Source organism: Camellia sinensis, chromosome 1 (assembly GCF_055761805.1).
Source record: "Camellia sinensis isolate YWXY chromosome 1, ASM5576180v1, whole genome shotgun sequence".
Taxonomy (NCBI): domain Eukaryota; kingdom Viridiplantae; phylum Streptophyta; class Magnoliopsida; order Ericales; family Theaceae; genus Camellia; species Camellia sinensis.
The window spans coordinates 144188701-144205187 of record NC_138961.1 but is presented as its reverse complement, the minus strand read 5'-3'; the positions used below and the strand labels follow the sequence as shown (position 1 = coordinate 144205187).

The 16487-nt window shown below is 48.7% G+C and overlaps 1 protein-coding gene across 1 annotated transcript; it reads right to left on the bottom strand.

Annotated features, from left to right (window-relative positions):
- Window positions 1-221: 221 nt before the first annotated feature.
- LOC145820189 (uncharacterized) lies at window positions 222-11560 on the bottom strand. The gene is made up of 4 exons (XM_082915074.1): window positions 11156-11560; window positions 10976-11074; window positions 10550-10769; window positions 222-238 (listed from the first exon to the last, which is right to left on the bottom strand). The coding sequence occupies exons 1-4, from the start codon at window positions 11558-11560 to the stop codon at window positions 222-224; spliced, it is 741 nt and encodes a 246-aa protein (XP_082771200.1).
- Between the last annotated feature and the right edge of the window lie 4927 nt (window positions 11561-16487).

Sequence of the window (16487 nt, the reverse complement as noted above, 5' to 3'; positions counted from 1 at the left end):
TCAGCAAAATATTGCCAGGATGGAAGAAATGATGCGCCAACTCCAAGAGAGCATGAAACAAATACAGGAGGATGCTGTCCGCCAAGCGGAATTCTCTAAGCAGCAGGCCGCAATCATGGCCCAACAGGCGGAGATAATTACCCGGCTCCAGCAGCAAGCCGAAGCGTCCACCTCACATCCAGTTCCTCCCCCACCAGGGATCCCGTTACCCGAGCAGGCACCTACTGTCCAAAATACCCTGCCAAACACCCAGAACACCTTACCCAATGTCCGGAACATTCAAGAGGACACAGACCTTCCAACGGGGCCAGCTCCGCCCCTGCTTCCGCCTCAACTGTCCAAGACCCATACACCTAACCACCCGGACTCTCCTTTCGAGTTCGAAATAGACCATACAGCTCTAAAACTGAGCAAGCTCGAGAAACTTTTCAAGAAATCACAAGGGGTAAAGGCTATTCCGGATATCGAAGACGGATATACCGATGTGGCTGTAACGTTGCCAGATAGATTCAAGATGCCGCAGATTGATCGTTTCGACGGATCCGAAGATCTCATGGTTCACCTCCGGTTATTCTCAGGTATACTGCGGCCAATGGGCCTAACCCGACCACAAAAGCTTTCCCTGTTCGGCCGAACCCTGTCGGGTGTGGCCGCTATCTGGTACGCGAAGTTGGAAGATGAGGTAAAAAAAAGTTGGGATGAAATGGCCGAGGCCGTTGTCGCATAGTACTCGTACAATACCCAGATCGAGATTACAACTCGTGATCTTGAAACAACGAGGCAGGAGCCCAAAAAGACTTTCTCAGATTTCGTAACTCGGTGGAGGGCGAAGGCATCGATGATGACTTTGAGGCCCACTGATAAGGACCAAATCAGGATGATCGTGCGCAACCTTCAACCAAAATTGATGCAGAAGATGATTGTACTCCCCTTCCCCACCTTTTCGGATCTACATGAGATGGGGGTACAAATCGAGGATGCGATGAAGCAAGGTCTGATTGACCAGGACAGGAAGCAACCCCGGAGAACATTTAACCGCAACAATAACACAGGCTCGAGTGGCGCTGCAACCGCAAGAGCTTCGGAGGTCAGCATGGTCGCCACCATTCCCCCTCCCCTTCCAAGGCCCATGGCAGCCACACCCTTCTCCGGTGCATCCGGAAGTAATACCCAAACCACTAAATACCAGCCCAGAGGCCAAAGAACCTTCACCCCACTGTACATGCCTTTGTCTAAGGCTCTGGGGGTCTTAATCAGAAAGGGGCATCTAAAACCCCTAGAACCGAGGCCATTACCAAATCCACTTCCACCCTCTCACAACCCAGCCAAGTACTGTGCATATCACCAGCAGCACGGTCATGATACTGACCAATGTTTCAAGCTGCGTCACGAGATTCAAGACCTCGTTGACAAAAATGTAATTCTACCCCCGGAGAAACCTAACGTCACAACCAATCCACTCCCTACACACAACCAAGCTCCACCTCCCAAAAGAGTCAATCTTATCCAGACTGGGGTCGTGACTTGCGATCCTAGCATCTATATTACCCCCACTCATCTACCTAAACCGGAGGTGCTCCTTCCCGACTGCACTGACTTCTTGTGCATGATGGATATCTCCACAACCCAACCCGAGCCAATGGTGGTGACCATCAAAGATGGGGCAGGGCAGACTTCAGGAAAGAATGGGATTGTTGAGTCTGGGATTGAACAGTCTGAGAGTTTTGCTGGGGAAGCCTACGACCCAAGTGAGTACATCCTGTCAGTGGGCCAATCTGAGCTAAGTGTAGAGCTGCCAGAAGAAGCGGAACTATGTGTGATTCAGGAGGACAGATTTGAACAAGGAATGGACAATCTGACGGCTGTAGAAGAGGGCCTTGCCAACCTCCAGTTCTTCAGTGACCAAGAATCAGGGGATGCGGCAGTCAACTGGTTTGAATATGAGGAGTCGGCGGAAGTTACCGGATGGTTAGATGATCAACCAGACATTGTAGAATTTCAACCAGAGCAAGGCCAAGAAGGGGCGAGAGTACCAGTGATGGCCGGAAGGGCCGAAAGTCAGAGTACATTGCCGGAGAGAGCCGGTACAAAGAATTTCACTCAGGACAGAAGCATTGTGAATGCAGGGAAAGTTGAACAACAAACTGCACTGACGCAGGTAGAACAACAGGGATCTGAGAGAACCGGGAAAGCCAAAATCCATGAGGGGATCAGAAGTGCTGTGGGCACAAGAACAGAGGATGCTGTGAGCATGCAGGCTGAAAGTGTTGTAAGTACAAACATGCCCGAGCCAGATAGGTGCCTTTTGAATGCCAACGGAATGTGGTGGGAAGACGATGACTTATGTCTTGCCCACACAGACGAAGACTGGGGAAGCAATCAACCAGATGACACCTGGTACCTCAATGAGGTTGATCACATGATAAGAAGCGGGCGGTACTTCAAGCCCCCGCATCTAGACCAACCCGAGGCATCTGGGAAGGATAAAGAAGCTGAGAAACAGAAGGAGAAGCAGTTTGAAGAAGAGGCTGTCTTGAAGCAGTTAAAGAAAATACAAGCAGACATCTCCATCTGGGGACTGCTTATGGCGTCGGGAGTACACAGACAGGCTGTCTTATCTGCCATGGACAAGGCCAAACTCTCTATAGATACTACACCAGAACAGCTGGTTGGGCTGGTTTTTCCGAGAGGAGGTTCCCTGGCATTAACCTTTTCAGACAAAGAACTACCACCTGAGGGCACCAATCACAACAAACCCCTCTACGTTTTCGTGGAATGTAGAGACAAGTGGGTGCCAATGGTTCTTATCGACACGGGATCCGCCATTAATGTATGCCCGTCAAGGACGGCATATGCGATCGGGTTGAAGCCCGCGGACTTCGTGCCGACTACTCAAGTGATCAGAGCCTATGATAACACTAGCAGGGAGGTGATGGGGACTGTCAAAATTCAGACTCAGGTTGGTCCAGGACAACACAACATTGAATTCCATGTCTTGGACGTTCCCGCAACCTTTAACCTACTTTTGGGGCGACCGTGGTTACACTAGGTCAAGGCAGTCTCTTCCACTTTGCATCAGATGTTAAAGTACCCTCATGGGAAAGGGGTAGCTATTGTTTTTGGGAATTCATCAATCCATCCACCGCCAGAAGTGTCTACACCAGTCTTGGAAATCGAGCATGGCATGGAAGATGTGTTCTTATCAGGATTTACTTTGGCTGAGGCCTGGGTTGTGCAAAATATCATGGCCGTTAATGAGGGAGTATACGTCAGTGCTCAATCCGTCTACCTCATGAACAAGTTACAACATATCCCCGGGATGGGATTAGGAAGGAGCGGCCGGAAGGGCGTCGCAGCATTAGCCGAAGTGCCACACAACCCTCATACCTTTGGCTTGGGTTATCTGCCCACCAAAGAGGACTGGGTGAGGAAGGGTAAAGAGATGGCTGGGAGAGCTAGAGTAAAGAAGGCTGGAAAGCCTTTCGAATTAATGCATAGGCCCATTCAGGGTACCCTAAACGGACGCTTCGTCCGGGAGGGGGAGGACTTTCCATTTTGTGGCTTCCCAGAACCGTGGCTGAACGCGGAGAGGAAGCGCGTGCCGGGGTTTGAGATTTTCTTTGACCTGCAACTATCCGGGAATGACGTTGCCGAAGAGCAGACAGACCCATCGGCTGAGGTTGAACAAAGTAAGATAGTGCAGTCTGAGGACACCGAATCTGAAATGGGGGTAGCGCTGGCAAGTCTACTCTCAGATCCTCCGATCGACCATAAGTGCTTGGGGGATAACTTCTCGGTATGCATGATCAGGAATGGAACGGTTGTGGGCCCACCACCAACTATTTTGGATGCATCTATCGAACCCTCTCTCACTTGGCAGTACAATGAGGGGTTTTTGTCCAGCAGTACCGAGTCAGGTAGTGAGCCGGAATCTGATTCCACCGAGTCTTGTGAGTCGGAATTAGGTTCCAGCTCGACTGAGTCTGAGTCTGGTAATCCTAGGGATGATAACCCGGATGCCACAGTTATGTCTAGGTCATCTTTTTCTTTCTCGTTTGAGTCTGTTGTAACCGAGAATTCGGACGATTTGGATATGCTTAATGAGAATCAAGTAACTGTGGTTTCTGAGTACTTTTCTGTGCCCTTAATTTATTGCATAAACTCAGACTTTCAAAATTTTGATGAAAACAACGAGGAAGAAATTCCTCCGATTTTGCAACGTTTAATTGAGCAGGAACAGGAGAGATTTGTCAAACCCTTAACGAATGAAATCATTACCGTGAATATTGGTACTGAGGAGGACCCGCGGCTGGTCCAGATTGGGTCCACGTTGTCTTCGGAGGAACGCGAGCGCTTAGTCGCCTTATTAAAAGATTTCAAAGATGTTTTCGCGTGGTCCTACGAAGACATGCCTGTGATCGATCCTGAGATTGTACAGCACCGGATTCCCCTTGACCCCGAGGCCCGACCTGTCAAACAGAAACTCAGAAGGATCCGCCCAGACTGGGCTCTCAAGATTAAAGAAGAGGTCACCAAGCAAACCGATGCAGGCTTTCTGCTGGTGTCCGAATACCCGACTTGGTTGGCCAACATCGTTCCAGTGCCGAAGAAGGATGGCAGGATCCGGGTGTGCGTGGATTTCAGGGATTTAAACAGAGCTAGTCCGAAGGACGACTTTCCCTTGCCACATATTGATGAGTTAGTGGACTTCACAGCGGGGCATGCTTTGCTCTCATTCATGGATGGTTTCTCAGGTTACAATCAGATAGTGATGGCACTAGAAGACAGAGAAAAGACTGCTTTCACCACCCCGTGGGAGACTTACTGCTACAGAGTGATGCCGTTTGGGTTGAAGAATGCCGAAGCTACTTATCAACGGGCCGCGACCACAATATTGCACGATATGATCCACAAAGAGGTTGAGGTGTACGTGGACAACATGATTGTCAAGTCCAAAGAAAGAGAGGGCCACTACACCGCCTTATAGAAGTTCTTCCAAAGGATCAGGGAATTCCAGTTGCGGCTGAATCCTCAGAAATGTACATTCGGTGTTACAGCGGGAAAAATGCTGGGATTTCTGATTACACAAAGGGGCATCGAAGTCGACCCTTCAAAGATCAAGGCCATCTTAGAAATGCCACCACCAAGGACTGAAAAGGAGGTGCGAGGCTTTCTGGGTAAAGTGCAATTCATAAGACGGTTTATCTCAAAATTAACCTTGACTTGTGAACCACTTTTTGGTCTCCTGAAGAAAGGCAAGAAATTCCAATGGGACGGCCGATGCCAAGCTGCTTTTGAACAGATCAAGAAATATTTACAAAACCCGCCCGTGTTGTCGCCACCAGAGCCGAGGAAACCGTTGATATTGTACCATTCAGTGACTGAGACTACAATGGGCTGCATGCTCGCACAAGAATCAGAGGATAAAGTGGAGAGGGCCGTCTACTATCTGAGCAAGAAAATGTAGGATTACGAGACCCGCTACACTCCGCTGGAAAAGGCTTGCTTAACTTTGGTATGGGCTACCAGGAAGCTGCGGCACTACTTGTTAGCTCACTCCGTAATGTTAGTTTCACGACTCGATCCCATCAAATATCTTTTCGAGAAACCAGCACTTACGGGTAGGCTAGCTCGTTGGTTGTTGTTGCTCTCCGAATTTGACCTGAAATATGTGACACGCAAGTCAGTCAAGGGAAGAGCAGTGGCAGAGTTCTTAGCCGATCATCCAGTCGAAGGAGGTGAAGCATTTGAGTACTTATTCCCAGATGAAGCCATTTTGCACATCGACGACGAGTATTGGACGATGTACTTTGACGGAGCGTCAAATCAGTACGGGTATGGGATAGGAGTGTTGCTGATAGCACTCGACAATTCCCATATCCCTCTAGCCTTCAAACTCCAGTTCAAAGTCTCGAACAACGAAGCAGAATATGAGGCATGCATTGCCGGTCTAGAAGCAGCCCTGGAATTAGGAGTAAGACGGTTGGACGTCATCGGGGATTCAAACCTTGTTGTGTCTCAAGCAAAAGGAGACTGGAAAGTCAAAAAAGAAAAGATGATGATGTATCACCAGACCTTGGACTTGTTAATTCCTCGGTTTGAAAAGCTAAACTTTGCTCATCTTCCAAGAGAGAACAACAGGTTCGTAGATTCTTTAGCAACTCTATCTTCCATGATAGACATCCCATTTGGAATCCGGATGCGTCCAGTCGTCATTGATCAAAAATTTGCGCCAGCCTACGAGTCGATTGCTGCTATAGATGAGGTTCAGAACGAAAACCCCTGGTATTATGACATTTGGAATTTCTTGGAAAAGGAAGCATATCCTTCAGGGGTAAATGCCAAGGATAAGAGGGCAATCAGAAGAATGGCCGTTCAGTTCATCATCTGTGGGGGTAAGCTGTATAAGAGAGATCATCTGGGAATGCACAAGCTGCGTGTTGAAGCCGAGGAATCAAAGCGCCTGATGGAGGCCATCCATGGAGGAGAAAGTGGTGCGCATATGAAAGGAGTAATGCTAGCACGGAAGATCCTCAGACAGGGTTACTACTGGTCCACCATGGAGGAGGATTGTATCGATTTTGTCCGGCGATGCCACAAGTGTCAGATCTATGCAAACCGCATGAATATCCTGCCGTCGAAGCTGTACAACATGACTTCGCCATGGCCGTTTTCAGTTTGGGGAATTGACGTGATCGGGGCTGTTACTCCGAAGGGGTCGAATATGCATGAGTTCATCCTGGTTGCGATAGATTATTTCACGAAGTGGGTCGAGGCCCAATCGTATGCGGTGTTGAAGGCGTCGCACGTTGCAAAGTTTATCAGAAACAACATCATCTGTTGCTATGGGGTCCCAAACGAGGTCATTTCAAATAATGGTTCCCACTTTAAGAAGGAAGTGATTGACTTGTTGGAGAAATACAATGTGGCTTTCCATAAGTCATCCACATACCGGCCGCAAACCAACGGAGCGGTCGAGGCCGCCAACAAGAATATCAAACACATACTGCAGAAGATGGTGGAAACCCACCGGGATTGGCCAGATAAGCTGCCATTTGCTCTGTGGGGCTACGTGACTTCAATTAGAACTTCTACCGGAGCAACTCCGTATTCATTGGTTTATGGGATGGAGGCCGTTCTACCTATCGAGATTGAAGTTCCGTCATTGCGAGTGTTGGCTGAGTGTCAAATAGCCGAAGCAGATTGGCAGCAGAGCAGGTTTGAGGAACTCATGCTCTTTGATGAGAGAAGACTGAAAGCACTGTACCATGTTCAAGGTTATCAGCGCAGAATTGCCCGGGCTTCCAACAAGAAAGTTAAGTCCAGGAATCTAAAGGAAGGAGATTTGGTGCTCAAGGACAACCGAGCTCCCATCCACGACCCAAGGGGCAAGTTCAGACCTAATTGGACTGGTCCCTATATCATCAAAGCTATCTGGTCAGGTGGAGCTGTGGTTCTGATGGACCTAGATGGCCTGGAATTTTCCCAACCGATCAACATGGACAAGTTGAAGAAATATTACCCCTGAGAGGCTTGTTAGGCCGAAAACCCGAAAGGGCGACCTAGGCAAAAGTTAGAGCACAAAAAATTGGAAGATATAAAAACTGAGCTCGCAAGGTTGAAAACCCGCAAAGGGCGACCTTGGCAAAAGTTAGAGCATAAAAAGAGAGTGAAAATACTCGAGTGAACCTAAGCCTGAACTACGTAAGGCTTGATTCCCATCTTTGGGATACGTAGGCAACTTCATCCTGAAGTTCAGCCATAAACTTTTCCCCGATCAACTTTGTCCATTCGATCATCTCAGTCATCTTTGTCTATCAGCATCCATTGGAATCTCCGGTGCAGTGCTATTCAGACTAGGGGCAACTTTCCGTTGCCATGCAGTGCCGCTGTACTCTTCAGACTAGGGGCAACTTTCCAGTTGCAGGGATCTGGGGTTGTGCATCTCAGTGACAGATCTTAGGCGTGTCCAGTTCTGATCCATATCGAAAATGGTTTTGAAAAGTTTTAATAAAAGTTGACTTTGTTCAAATTAATCTCTTTACAACTAAGACCATTTTTGGACCAAAGTGGAAAATTTTTAGTACCACAACCTTCAATTTCATTGATTTCAAAACAGAGTTCTCCTGCCCTTGCATACAGTCGAAGTTGCTTTTTATTACATTCATAAAGAAAACTTGAAAGTACTAATAAAGCAATGAATTCGGGGCATAGTCAAGTCAAGTATCCCTGCGCCCCCTCCCAAAGCTGGTCGAAGCCTCTGATGCCAAGCTAGGCCCAATCTGTGCCTCCTCATTGAGCCAATCCAAGCACTCGTCAGACAAAGTGCAACTGAAAGTGGGAGCAGGGGCCAGGAGCTCTCTAGTCCTCCATGCTGTGGCATATCGGGCAAGCTGTGCACCTCGGACCGGGAAAGCAGCCGGGTACTCAATCCCCTCTGGCGGGTAGATCTGATCATGACCAAACTGGCGCAGGAACCGGAACGAAAAGTAGAACACACAGTGGGTCAGACCAATCAACTGGATCCCGATTAGTCGGGACATGCTATAGCTCATTGCCGGGAGATTGAGCCAAGGACAACGCCAAGCAATGCGACCTGCAGACAAATTGCATATCCAGTCAAACCACCACCTTTCATCAGAGGCATCGACTAGGCGCTGTCGAAAGAAATAGCCTCGAGCTGAGTACGCTGGGCAAGAGTCCACAACCTGCAATTTGTCCATCAACCATACCTGGGGGAGGGATGAAAAATGAGAGAATAAAGAATAGAGAGATGTACGGTGAGAGAAAAGTGAGAAAAGGGTTTTTGTGAGAAAAATCGAGCCTGAGGGCCGAGTGATGTGAGCAAATACATATGTAAAATTAGGTGGGAAACATTACCTGCAGCAGCAGTGGACTCCCAACAAATCTAGTCGTCTCCCGGCGATAGATAGCATCCAAGCCCATCAGCGTCTCGGCCAAGGTCATGGCGATGCAGCTCTTTTCTTCTTTCAAGCCTTGAGCAACTTCAATCAGATGAATGCTAAATCCGCCAAAGCCCGGGGAAAGCAGAAAGTGAGACAGCAGACACAAGCAAATGGCGTGTTGCCGGAAACCTTGCCAATAATGGTTGCTGCGGTCACCAGCGTCAGAAAAGTGATGAATCAAACCGAGGATATCCAGTTCCCCATTACAGATCAGGGACCGAGCGTCATGCGCGGTGAGTCCACACATCCGCCCTAAAGCTTGGGCGTAGCCAAAGCGGAACTGGGGCAAGATCTCTTCATGACTTTCAGATTCCATCAAAACTTAAAAATCTTCAAAAGTTGGACATACCTCTTGCCCGCCAAAGAAAAAAACATGCGTCACTGGGTTCCAAAACCTCACCGCGGCATGGAGGAAAGGAAGGTGCAGTGGAGTGCAACTCAGCGTGAACAGTGCATTCAAGCCGAAACCCCGGAAGTTCAACTTTTCCGAACCATCTAGAGAAGCGATCCAAGCTGTGAGATTTTCAACGAGAAACTCCTCCATTTTTGTGCAAAACTAAGATGAATTGAATCAAAACACGGAGCTAAGGCTTTTAAAGAGAAAAAAACACTATTCGGGGGACAAGTGTCAAAAATTTGACGGTTGCTGAGCTGAGTGGCTGGCCGGCCACCTTTTCTGGCAGGCCGGCCGTTTCTTTTTTCAAAAACTGGCCGGTGGCCTCCCTTCTGCAATAAATCTGGCTGGCCGGCCCCCAAAAGTAGCTAGCCATGCTCCAATGTGTGTCTTTAGCCCTGTTTTACCCTCCAAGAGAAAGTTTCAAGCATTTCCATGCAACGGGTGTGTCGAAGGCCTCTATTTCCCCCTATTTCAGATGCGTTCCGTTGCCCAAATCGTCCGAAGTACACTTTGTTTTGTTAAGTTTTGTTTATCGAGTTGTTGTTTTGTTTATCGAGTTATCGTTTTTCTTATCGAGTTGTTTGTCGAGCTGTCGTGTTTCGTATTTTTGAGTTGTTACTCTTTGTTTAAGCAATTTTTGTTCGAGTCTTGTTTATTGAGTTGTCAACGCTATTGTGTTTTGCTTATCGAGTTGTAAACTTGCTAAGGTTTTGTTATATCTTAGAAAGTTAGGTTGTTGTGTCGGTTCACTACCTGACTGGGCAAAATGCACAATGCACATTTCCATTCAATCTCATTATGGTGCAAAATGAATGCGATGTGATGCTAAGAGTTTAAAATACAACACTTTTTCAAAAGCTGTTTCATTCCATCATGCCTCGCTTGTTACAACATTTTACAGACTAAGGCACAAGTTTTACAGAGAATAAAACTGCCCGATAATGTACAATGTGCTATAACTACTAGCAAAAAGATAAATAAAACAGGAAACAGCCGCATCTGTGCTCTCAAGAGCAGGAATAAGAGGCTCTCTTCGTCCTCTTCTGTGGAATAGACTCACCGCCACCATCGCCATCATCATCATCTGAATCGGAGTCGTCATCCTCGGGATCCCCCTCAGCCTCGCCTCCACTCCCGGAACCAAGACCGGAGCCGTCCTCTCTGTGAGCAGATGTCTCCGACTGACGGTCTGCAGCCTCCTCCTTCTCATCCTCACCAGGCTCTTCCTCTATAATGTGTGCTCTGCGTCTACGAGATGACCCCCCTTCAGCTCCTCGAAAAGGCCTGGATGGCCCAGCTCCTCGAAAAGGCCTGGATGGCCCAGCTCCTCGAAAAAGCCCGGATGGTCCACCTCCCTGAGAAGGCCCAGGTGGCCCGGCCTGCGACTGAGCATATACCGGGGGCATCTGAGAATAAAGAGTTCAATTTAAATACATCAGTCCAAATATGTACATCAGATACAGATACAAGAAAACTACATGGAGTGGGTACATGTAAACACAGTGTATAAGTGAGGTGTGTGTCAGATGTGCTCTACACAAGTAGCCTATCAATGCAGTAGAAATCAGCATATCACCAGAAGCATGATAAAAGCCAGAAAACTAAAGGGTACCTGGAAGCCCATGATGGACAACTGCGCCTCCCTCCGCAGGACCATCCCCTCAAGTGAGGCTACCATCTCGAGCACCTGATCCATGTACTCAACAGGGGGCTGCAGATGCAAAGGCAAGGGTATCAGTAAAGGAATGAACGTCCAAGTATCTGAGTAATGAATCAAAGCCGTAAAACATACCGGTGGTGAGTCGGGGTCTCTGACATATCGATGGCCGGGCATCGGAGGCTCTATCGGGATCGAAATCGGAGAGGTAGTCCCATACTGCCACCCCATCAACTCCGCCGGCATGTCCGGCCATCCAGGATGAAGATAAGTCGGAGGAATCGGGGGAACCAATCCACCCCCACCTCTAGATGTACCAGCCCTGCTGGTGGAAGGGGCGTCTGCAGCCCGAGCCCGAGCCTGGCTCGAAGATGGCATGCCAGCAGGCCTCATCGTCGAAGTACGAACTCCCGTCAATGGAGGCATCAGGTATATGTGACGGTAAGTAGCGTAATCCCCCTCCTCAAGATGTAGCAAAGCATTAGTACCCAGCATAGCATTAACAACATCCCAGGAGGAGAGCCTATCAGCAATCCACATATCGACTGGGGGTGCTGAGGGAGGGTCCTAAGAAGTGTACCCCCAGACCTGACGCAAGAAGCGATCCCCCAAAAACCAGGCCCTACCAACTAGCCCTTCGAACAGGAGCCTGTACCGGGAGGCACCCCACCCTCTGGCAAACTGGAATCGGAGACCTTCACCTAAAGGCGCCCATGGCTACCATGTAATCTGCGGATAACAGACGCATAAACCAAGCGGAAATCGAAAATGTATAGGACAAATCAAAGATAAAAACAGAAAGAACTGAGGGTTCTGAAATACCTCCGTCGGCCGCACCGTGTCGAAGTACTGCCGCAGATAAAGGAGAGACTCCCGAGGTCTTGGCCGGTGCTGGCCTTCAAATACAAGTGAGTACGGGGTCACGAGAGGTCCCTCTACCACCAACTCCGGGGCCAATGTCGGGAAATACACATAGACCCACAACTATGGAAAACAAAGCAGAATACGAAGTGCTGAGGGCAAAGTGCACGATACAGAGTATAAAGTGCGCCGTGTGTGCAATGTGCAAGTAACGAGGAGCAAAAATGTAAATCAAGAGGGCAGAAAGTACCTCCCAGGCTCTCCAATAGCCGCCAAGTAAGTCCCCCCGTCCGCGGGAGGTCGCGCTCATGTAGCAATAAAGGGTAGCCAAGCCGGCGCCACCCCAGTCATACCGTCTGACCTGTGACAGGTCCACCAAAGCACTCAACAAATAAAGCCCAACAGTGTTCCCCCTATCGGCAAACAAAGTGGTCCCGAAGAGGAACATCAGAAAGCCGCGGGCATACTGTGCTGCCTCCTTAGGAGTCCCGGGCTCCATCTCCACCCGCCGAAAATGGGAAGAGAACCAGGTGTATCGGACTCTCCCCGAAGCTCTATCAACAGGCGAGCGAGCCCCCAGCAAATATATCCAAGCAGCCTTCCACTGGCCCATGTCCTCATCGTAAGGGATGGGCCAACCTCCCACGTCAAGGCCAGTCAGTACAGCAAAGTCAAACGGGGTCATAGTCAAGTCCCCCGTGGCAGAAAAATGGAAGGAGTTGGTGGTGTCCCACCATCTCTCCACCAAGGCGGCCACCAGCGTCCTCCTGGCAGGACAACGAGATAGCCCAGTACAGAAGGGCCCAAACCCCACCAAATCAACCAAATCCCGAACAGCCTCCAGGAGCGCGATGTACCAGTCTCTCGCCGCGGTAGAGCCATATCCCCGCACAGTGCGAGAAGTCACCTGCATTCAGAATGAATACATATTCCAGCATAAAATGAATAGGCTGCGTGCAAAGTAAAGTAAGTGAGCCGCGTGTTCAGAATCGGTGTGTGCTGCGTATTCACATTCAATTCGGGCTGTGTGTTCAGAAAATCAGTGTTTTGGGCTGCGTGTTCAACTCTCAAATCAGTGTGTGCTGCGTGTTCACCTTCAAGTTGGGCTGTGTGTTCAGAAAATCAGTGTTTTGGGCTGCGTGTTCAACTCTCAAATCAGTGTGTGCTGCGTGTTCACCTTCAATTTGGGCTGTGTGTTCAGAAAATCAGTGTTTTGGGCTGCGTGTTCAACTCTCAAATCAGTGTGTGCTGCGTGTTCACCTTCAATTTGGGTTGTGTGTTCAGAAAATCAATGTTTTGGGCTGCGTGTTCAACTCTCAATCAGTGTGTGCTGCGTGTTCACAATCACTTTGGGCTGTATGTTCAGAAAATCAGTGTTTGGGCTGCATGTTCAACTCTCAATCAGTGTGCGTGTTCACCTTCAATTTGGGCTGTGTGTTTAGAAAATCAGTGTTTGGGCTGCGTGTTCAACTCTCAATCAGTGTGCACTGCGTGTTCACCTTCAATTTGGGCTGTGTGTTCAGAAAATTAGTGTTTTGGGCCGCGTGTTCACCTTCAATTTCGGCTGTGTGTTCAGAAAATCAGTGTTTTGGGTTGCGTGTTCAACTCTCAATCAGTGTGTGCTGCGTGTTCACCTTCAATTCGGACTATGTATTCAGAAAATCAGTGTGTGGGCTGCGTGTTCAACCCTCAACCGATGTGTGCCGTGTGTTCACAATCAATTTATGGGCTGAATGTTCAGGAATTCAAGTGATTGAACGTGTGTTCAAAATGCAAACAGAATGCATTAAAAACTCAGAATATGGTACAGAAAAGGTAAGAACGAAGTAAATACCTCTCGTGCCTCATGGGAGAGGTGATACTCTGGCTCCCGCAGAAGGAGATCCTCGGGTGCTCGCTCGTCGAAATCGGTGAAGTGATAGAAAATAGCTCGCGGGAGAATGTGTGCCTGAGGGGCGTACCTCTCGGGGATAAAGGGGCGAACCCTCGGATGCAAAGACATGATGTCAGGCTCGCCTTTGGCGCCTGGAGAACCTCCGCCGTGGGGAAATTGACTAGCCATTTCGAAAAATCTGCAAAAGGGGCAAAAATAAGCCAAAATTGGAAAAAGTCAACTCTCGGGAAATGAAAAAGTCAACAAAAGTCAACTCCCGAGAAAATCTTCCAAATATTGAGACAAACTCACCTCAAGTGGCGAAAATGAGAAAAGAAGCCCCGAAATCAAAAATTAATCGGTTCAAAGTGCTTAAAACTGAAAGATTTCGCGAAAACAACTTGCGTGGGACGTTGGAAAACGCGTATAGAGCACAAATATGAGGGAGAAAATGGTTTGGGAAGGAAGAGGAGATGTTTTCGGAGCTGCACTTATGAGCACGAAGTGTTTGGATGAGTGTATTTAAAGAAAAGAGGTTGAAAAGACAAAATTGCCCCGAAATTTGGCAAAGTGGCCGGCCGGCCACTTTTTCTGGCAGGCCAGCCATTTCCTTTTCAAAAACTGGCCGGTGGCCTCCCTCTCCTAATAAAGTTGGCCGGTGGTGTTCCCCACATACGCCCCAAGGTCCCTGCAAATTTTGGAGAGGATTGGAGTCCCCGGGACCTGAAAAAGTACAAGAGAAGTACACTTTCTGTCGCGAAATCGCTCCGCCGGAACCTCAGCTTCAACTTCCGATGCGTGTCTCATCATTACTCATCAAAAGTGAGATATATCCTTTTGGACATGTTGTAACCTCTCCGGGAGGTGAACCGGAGGCCGCGATCGAGTCGCCCTCGCCGAAACGCGCATTTCCTTGCTCGTTGTTTTATGACAAACATACATCCTGGTTTACGCTTGTTCTGCATTATCATGCACATAACTTGCATTCTCATGCACATACTTGCATTGTTATGCACGTCTCTTTGATATCACCGAGCCTCCGTGCTTAAACTCGCGTTGTCACGCGCGTCTCTTCCCGCATTGCGATGCACTTTTCCATCAACACCGCGATTGTCTGCATTCGATATCACATTGAACATATGTTGTTAGATATGTTGTGCTTGTTGAGTTTATTTATTTTGCAGGCACGATATTGTATGTATGGTTCATTCGAGGTTGGTGCAACCAGACGAACCGCGCAGGTATTGCATTTTCTCCGTGTGAGACGTGGCGAGAATTGGATAATTCTCAGCATTCTTAACTGCATGAAATGTAGTTGTTGCTTTGCATTCTTGCTTAAAACTGTTGCATCTATTTGCAAATACTTGCCTCATTACAGCTTGCTGCATTTGCATGATTATGAGCTACATTCAGCTTTGTGCATATCATTTTGCATTTTGCCCCTGCCTGCAGGCATGCCTGCGGGCGCATCTCTATTTATCTTACCTGTTTGTCTAAGTCTTCGGCCTTGTCAAAAATGGGTCGTCTCTGGGCTTTGACATTCACTCCCATCACGTGTGACTTTCGAGTTCTGTCAAAGAGGGGCAACTGTAGACACCCCATTTTTGACCGACCTTAAGACTCAGACGTCACCGATTGAGCGCTTGGTGATGTTGCATATTGTGCTCGTTCAGAGGTTTCAGAGTCTCGGCTGCGAGCCTAGCCTCCGGACTTCCGAACTCTTTTATACTTTGCCTCGGTTTGCGAACCAGGCTCTGTTTTCTCTTCCCGAAGGGAGGGAGAGGTCTCGTAGATCATCTCTCAATGGTCGTAGGCTACGTTTCGTGGTCGTAGGCCATTTTGCCCGTTTGGAGTCCGGTTTCTGGTTTTTCGGAGCCGTTGGCCGTGTGCCTCGGTTCGAGACCGCTTAACCACCTCCGTTTGCTCCGGTTTTTGGCATGCATCTTATTTGCTCCCTTTTGAGGGACACTATGGCTCGAAAAACCAACTTCGTGGTCGAACACCACTTCCGGTGCCTAACAGTCAGTTTTCGGGGCCTCGGGCTGCGCGTTTCGGCCCCCGAAGTTTGGGTTCATTTTTGGCAGGGACCTCTGTTTCATTATTAAGAAGGTCATAGAAGGATGGGAGGCCAACAATTGTTCTGACAACCAGTTTTATTCCTCCGTCGCCCTCTGTCGCCCATTTTTTCTCACTTAAAAGCCAATGTTGACCACCCTAAGGCCACTTTTTCTTGCCCCAAACCACATATTTGTGTTGTACACACCTGGGAGGCCACCAATATCATATGGCCGGCCAGTAATTCTGTGTGACCCTTTTGAACCCCTCCTAAAAGTGGCATTTTCTCTCTCCTGGTTCACTTTCTCCAGTTTTTGACCACATGGTTGTGTTGTGCACACATGGGAGGCCCTCTTTCTGGGGTGGCCGGCCACTAATCATGATTGACCCTTTTGACCCTTGGCCGGCCGGCCATGGGGAGAGCCGGCCGGCCACCTACAACTTCAATAACCGGCCGGCCATGATCCTCTCTCCAGGTACTTTACAGATATGCATTCTGTTTCCCCCCAGATTTTGTATCTGGGGGGCTGCACTTTTAGGGGGAAACTTGAATTCTTTCCCCCCCCATTTTTCCCCCCTTTTCTTCCCTTCTTTTGCCTATATAACAGCAGCTCTAGCTCCCATCTGAGGGTTGCAAAAACTTGCTCTAAGCCTCTTGCATTGATCTCCCTCTCCTTC